This window comes from Triticum dicoccoides, chromosome 7A (genome assembly GCF_002162155.2).
Source record: "Triticum dicoccoides isolate Atlit2015 ecotype Zavitan chromosome 7A, WEW_v2.0, whole genome shotgun sequence".
Taxonomy (NCBI): domain Eukaryota; kingdom Viridiplantae; phylum Streptophyta; class Magnoliopsida; order Poales; family Poaceae; genus Triticum; species Triticum dicoccoides.
In genome coordinates, this window is record NC_041392.1 from 47,056,887 (window position 1) to 47,063,708 (window position 6,822).

The window sequence follows — 6,822 nt, forward strand, 5'->3', positions numbered from 1 at the left end:
TCCAATCTATTCATCTTTAATCATGGAAGTATAAAGAACAACAGAGGTAATAAAAATTACAACCATGCCCGAAGGCCACCTAGCGACGACTACAAGCACTTGGGCGAGCCAAAGGCGCGCCGCCGTCATCGCGCCAGCAATGATGCTGGCAAGAGTCGAGCCCGTGCTGGAGAGCTCAGCATCTCCCGCGACCACGGCCCCAACAACCACCCATTCCGTGCAGGAGGCACGGAGCCCGTCCACGGGAACCATCACTCCAATGACCGGCCACACCTCGACAATGACGTTTTCGGGGCATGTCGACTGGGAGAGTCGAGCCCGTGCAGGAGAACTCAGCGTCTCCCGCGACCACGGCCCCGACAACCACCCATTCCGCGCAGGAGGCACGGAGCCCGTCCATGGGAACCATCACTCCAGTGACAGGCCACACCTCGACAACGACGTTTTCGGGGCCTGTCGACTGGGAGGCGATGAAGGCCCGGGTGTGGGGGAGACACACCCCGACGACGGTGTCCCTGATAACCTCGGGACCAGACGAGGTCATGCAAGTTGGCGCGACAATGACGCATATGGATGACCATGCTCCGACCATGATGCTGGCGACCATCGACTCCGTGCAGGAGCGCACAGACACTCAGGTCAGCCACACCCCAACAACAAAGTGTTCGGGGTCCACCGTGTTGACGGGAGATGGCTCCCTGACAATGACGTGTGCGTGCGTCTACGTCTTCCTCAACGAGGAGAGAGCCGTGACCACACGCACGCTTGCAGGCGGCAAGCAAAGTGAGGAATGGTTCCTCGACACAGGCGCCACGAACCACATGACTGGTTTGGTCGACGCGTTCGCGAAGCTATACCGCTCAATCACCGGGAAGGTGCGGTTCGCGGGCGGATCCGTGATGGAGATCCACTGGTGTGGGACCGTCGTCTTCGCCGACAAAGGGGGTGATCACAGGGCCTTCACAGATGTCTACTTCATCCCAGCGCTCAAGAGCAGCGTCGTGAGTGTTGGACAGCTTGACGAGGGCTGGTTCAACATCGGCATCCGCCGCGGTGTTCTCACCGTGCGTGACCAGCAAGAGGCTACTCATCGGGGTAACCCGCTCGGCAAACCGCCTCTACAAGCTCTTCTTTTGACTCGTGCATCCTGTGTGCCTTGCCGTGGGCCATGTATCTGACGCGTGGCGTTGGCATGCCCGGCTAGGACACCAGCACTTCGACGGGTTGCAGAAGATGGCGCGACGCAAACTTGTTTGTGGGCTACCTCACATCGAGCATGCCGACGAGCTGTGTGATGCGTGTCTTGCCGAGAAGCAGCGACGCCTGCCCTTTCCTGAGAAGGCACGCTATCGGGCGCAGAAACCCCTGGAATTGGTTCATGAGGACCTCTGTGGCCCAATCAGCCTGGCAACGCCAGGAGGGCGTCGCTACATCATGTTGCTCGTCGACGACTACAACAGGTTCATGTGGGTGCTGCTCCTCGCCTCCAAGGACGAGGCGGAGCAAGCCATCGTCAAGCAGTAAGCGGCAGCTGAGGTGGAATGCGGCCACAAGCTTCGCGTGCTGCGCATGGACCGTGGCGGAGAGTTCACGTCGGCCACATTCTACAAGCACTGCAACAACAAAGGGGTACAACGTCACCTGACAGCCCCCTACTCGCCGCAACAGAACGGCGTCGTCGAGCAGAGGAACCAAACTGTGCTCGGGATGGCACGCTGTAGTCTCAAGGCAAAGCAGGTGCCGAGCAAGTATTGGGGGAGGCCGTACTAACGGCCGTCTTCATCCTCAACCGCTCCTTCACAAGGAGCGTCGACGGCAAGACGCCTTACGAGGCGTGGTGTGGGAGGAAGCCCGATGTAAGCTTCCTCCGCACCTTTGGGTGCGTCGGGCACGTCAAGATGACGCGCCCACAGCTGAAGAAGCTCGGCGACAGGAGCACCCCAATGGTGTTCGTGGGCTATGAGACGGGCTCTAAGGCGTACAAGATGTATGACCCCGTCTCAAAACGTGTGCATGTCTCGCACGACGTCATCTTCGACAAAGACACGCGATGGACTTGGGAGGCGTCGGGGGAGGCCCCGGCAAGTAGCTCCTTCACTGTGGAGTACCCGATATACTCTAGAATCCCGGGAAGCAAGACCCTGTGAAGCCCGGGAGGTGTTGATCCGGGAAACGCAACCCCGAGAACACCATCCCCGGGTACGGTGTCCCCGGACACCCCGACGTCAAGCAAGGTGGGTCTTGGGAGGCAGTTTGCGACCACGCCAACAACAAGGTCGGAGTTGTTCGATGCCGACGACAGCGTTGGCGCCCCCCATAGGTTTCGCGCATGGGGGATCACCTTGGCGAGGCCGCGGCAACACCGCAACAGCCCGAGGAAGAAGACGTTGATGACGACGACGTCTTGCATCTAATGGCCGGCGAGGAGCCGACCACGTTCGCGAAGGCCGAAAAGAGGATTGCTGGCGCCACGCGATGCTGGACGAGCTGGCGTCGATCAACAACAATGCCACTTGGACACTCACCACCCTGCCTGCTGGGCACCGAGCCATCGGGCTCAAGTGGGTTATCAAGGTGAAAAAGGATGAGCACGGCGCCATTGTCAAGCACAAGGCGCGCCTCGTCGCAAAGGGCTACGTACAACGCGAGGGGATGGACTTCGAGGAAGTCTTCACTCCGGTGGCAAGGATGGAGTCTGTGCGGCTTATCCTTGCCGTGGCCGCTCATCGCGGGTGGGAGGTACACCACATGAATGTCAAGTCAGCATTTCTCAACGGTGACCTTAACAAGGAGGTGTACATCCCCCAGCCACCAGGGTTCATTGCCAAGAACCACAAGCAAGGCGTGTACAGGCTACACAAGGCCCTGTACGGTCTCTGGCAAGCCCCAAGGGCGTGGAACACCAAGCTTGATGCAAGCCTCGCATCCCTTGGGTTCTCACACAACGCTTCTGAGCATGGCGTGTACTCGCGTGGCACCGCAAACACGCTGCTCATCGTCGGCATCTCGACGACCTGGTCATCGCCGGGGCAGAGCCCGAAGAAGTTCAACGCTTCAAGGGAGAGATGCATCGTCTCTTCAGCATGAGCGACCTCCGGCTGCTCCGGTACTATCTCGGACTAGAGGTGAACCAGGAGGGTGGTCGCATCACAATCACGTAGGCGGCCTATGCCGACAAGATGCTTGAGCGGGCAGGCATGAAGGACTGCCATGCCATGCATGCTCCAATGGAGGCACGGCTGAAACTCAGCAAGGATAGCTACGAGAAGGCGGTGGATGCTACGCTCTACCGCAGCATCATCGGGAGCCTCAGGTATCTCATGCACACCCGACCGGACATCACCTTCGTTGTCGGGTACCTGAGTAGGTTCATGGAAGCCCCGGCAAGCGATCACCTCGCTGCCGTCAAGCACCTACTCCGGTACATCGCGGGTACGCTCACGCATGGATGCGTATATCGTCGTGGCGAGGATGAGAGCTTGGTCGGGTACAACGACTCCGACCACGCTGGTGATGTGGACTCCCGGAAGAGCACCTCGGGCATACTGTTCCTTCTCGGGAACAGTCTCGTCAGCTGGCAATCAATGAGGCAGAAGGTTGTCGCCTCTTCTTCATGTGAGGCGGAGTACATCGCAGCAGCTACAACGGCATGTCAGGAAATCTGGTTGGCTCGCCTTCTTGGCGAGATGCTGAATCAGGACACCGCCCCTGCGCTCATCTTCGTCGACAAAAAATTGGCGATTTCCCTCTGCAAGAATCCAGTGCTTCATGACCGCAACAAGCACATCGATCTCCACTATCACTTTATACGTGACTGCGTTGAGAAAGGCACGGTGATAATGGAGTTCATCAGGACTGGCGAGCAGAAGGCCGACATCCTGACCAAGTCACTTGGTCGCATCCGGTTCAGACGATACCGGACCAGACGATGACGCGGAGGAGGAAGCGGTGCTCTCAGACGCCGAGGCGTTTGTTGCGCATGGCCACCCTGCCAGCGGTATCCGCGCTCACCTTGCGGTCGTCACACGGCCTATGGCACACGTAGTCCAGCACGTAGCACCGCGAGTGCCGCCGACGGGCGATAGCCGTGCGCACCAGGGAACTCACGGCATGCGCAAGGAGAAGCACTACGGTGATGAGCATAAGCGGCTCCATCGTGTCCGCGTGCTTCATTTCCTAGGCATTCCTCGCCCTCAGCATGGAGTGTGTACAGTTTCTTTTTGACAGCAACTACTAGCCCTTATTCCTCAGATAAGGCGAAATGATTTTCCTAGCAGAACCGGTTCCTTCTTTAGTACACCCTTTGTCCAGAATTACTTTCGCTGAAATGAAACATTCATTCTTACGACAAGTAATTCAGGACAGAGAGAGTATATGATACACACGAGCGGCGTGTTCGAAATTTTTTAGAGATATTTTACGGTACATCATACTACCTAATATAATGGGTAGTATTAAACTAATCCAAACGGTCTTGATAATCCCCAATTAGGGGTAAATTTCTCCTCTCTGACTTTTAACTGTAACGATTCAGATAATTAATTAAAATATGATTCATCTGCACATTGTCGTCCCCAACTTTCAGCATCCCAACACGCCGTCGCCAACAATCACAATCGACCCAGCCTACAGGCCACCGGCGGCCACCCCAACCTTCGCATCCCAACGGCACTTGTAGGCCGCCGCCCCCACCAAGGCTTCCATCATCTTGACGCTGCCTGCAATCCTCCCGGCGCGCACCCTCGTCCATGGCGGTGTGAGTTCGCAAGGCAGCAAGTTGGAGTGGACTAGCAAGCCTATGTCGCTCAAGGCTCATGCAGGTATGTATTGATTAGTATACAATTTTGTACGCAGCCGCCAGCACACACCAATCCATCACACACACTATCCTCCAGTGCCCCCCCTCCCCCCCGCCCCCGTGCGCGCGCACTCACCCATCGTTAAGCTAGTACAAACACCCAGCACTCGGCACGAATGACCGAAACACACAAGGAACCGGAGGAGAGATAAAGACGAGGGACATAGCTACCTTCGTGAGGGAGGGGGCTTACGATGGGCGCCATTGGTGACACGGGGAAGGAATTGATCTCGGAGCAATGGCCGGAGGTGGTGTCTGTGGTGTGGGGCTCCGTGTGATGGAGAAAGGCCGCCGAGCGGCGTGGTGGGCGGCTCCGTCGAATTGCTGGGTCCGCCTGCGTGCATCGGTGACCTCAGCGCGTCCTTGGACGGGCTGAGTTTTAACTGATTGCCACCCAAAATGTCCCTATCGTCATAATATACATACTACCTAAACCGTGTTGTAGTATTGGTAAATTTGAAACGTTCGTCCACTTAAATGGATGGCTAATATATCTTAGGTGTACTATAAAAGATCTCTAAAAATATGCATTACAATAGTTTGCCTGTAACAAAAAGAAACTGGAGCGTTACATTTAGCTACAAGAATAATAAGAAACTAAATCCATCCTATATCTACTATACGCTACTTCTCTATTTCCTTTCTACTACGCCGACATAAGGAAGCTCCACCGAGCCCAAGTAGAGTTTGCCGTCATCTCTTTCCATGATCTCGGTTGGCCTGACTTTCTTTGGCCCTCTCATCTCCTCGACTATCTTCCCATCAGCAGCGACCCTCACAGCAAGAAGATGGCTATCACGACCAAAGGGCAACTCATTTCTCTCACGGTGCAACGCCACCCAGTAGCCTCCTTTCCTGTCGGGCCTCACGTTATCTGGGTAGCCCGGCAGGTCGGCCAAAGGCTCGGACTTGCCCGCGTCGACCCCTTTGATCCAGTGCCTCAGCAGCTTGCACGGGCCAGTAGATGCGACCACGAGGTGCGTGCGGTCGGCGCTGAGCGCGACGCCGTTCGGGTATGTCATCCTTGGTTGGAGCACGGTGGCATCCGATGTTCGTGGATCGTACATCATGAGGCGGCTCGTGGAGTCCCCGGTCTTGGTGACCATCTCGTGTTCTGACCTGTCGTAGTTCATCGAACTATGGGTGAAGTAGACTTGACCGGTGACTTGATCGACATCAACCCCGTTGGTGAAGCGCAGCGGCATGCCATCAATCTGGTCAACCAACACGGTGGCCTCCCCGCCGCCGGGCGGCACACGCATAAGCCCTTTGTACGCATCGGCCACGTACAGGTCGCCCGTTTTCTGGTTGAAGCGCAGACCAAGCGGGCGGCCGCAGCGGCTCTCTATGTCCGCCTCCGTGCCAAACCTGGATGTCGTGCACGTTTCGCTGTCGTAGCCTGGTCCGTAGGCGTATGTTGTCCAGCCAAGCTTGGGCCCATTCCACCTCAGGATGCGGCCGTCGGAGACGCCGCTGTAGGGGCCTCGGCCCTGAGCGTCGAAGGCGACGCTCTCCGGCCCGTGCACTTCTCCGGGCGGCAGGGGCAGCTGTTGTGCCCGGGAGGCGTCGAAGCTTGCGGCGGCTGCTGCCATGGCCCCGGGCATGAAGAGAAGGACGAGTATGACCAGAGCGACGGTGGCCTTGAGGAGGCGGCTCATGCTGCAGCCCATGTTGGCTGGCTGGCCGGCTACCTTAAGCTTGTCGATCGATCACGTCGGCTGTTCGATGGAGGTTGGCTGTACCGATTTGTGTCGATCTGCTGGATGTGGTTTGGTTTGATGGATTGAAGGGAGGTGTCTAGATGTCCAATTATATGTACTCTCATGGACAGCTACAGGTCGGAGTCGGCCCATGCATGATCCACACGTACGCCGAGACGGACGGAGGCAATCGAGTCGAGTCGGATTCGAATCGGCAACCCAGTCCGGCCGGGTACAAGGAAAACAGATACTACTACCTCATCA

General features: G+C 57.2%; 1 protein-coding gene across 1 annotated transcript; it reads right to left on the reverse strand.

Annotated features, from left to right (window-relative positions):
• Window positions 1–5,490: 5,490 nt before the first annotated feature.
• On the reverse strand, window positions 5,491–6,528 carry LOC119329787 (protein STRICTOSIDINE SYNTHASE-LIKE 10-like). Its single transcript, XM_037602879.1, has one exon. The coding sequence runs from the start codon at window positions 6,526–6,528 to the stop codon at window positions 5,491–5,493; it is 1,038 nt and encodes a 345-aa protein (XP_037458776.1).
• Between the last annotated feature and the right edge of the window lie 294 nt (window positions 6,529–6,822).

Bases quoted from the DNA above. Each gene is read 5' to 3' on its own strand.
- LOC119329787 (XM_037602879.1), bottom strand. From the start codon at position 6,528: ATGGGCTGCAGCATGAGCCGCCTCCTCAAGGCCACCGTCGCTCTGGTC.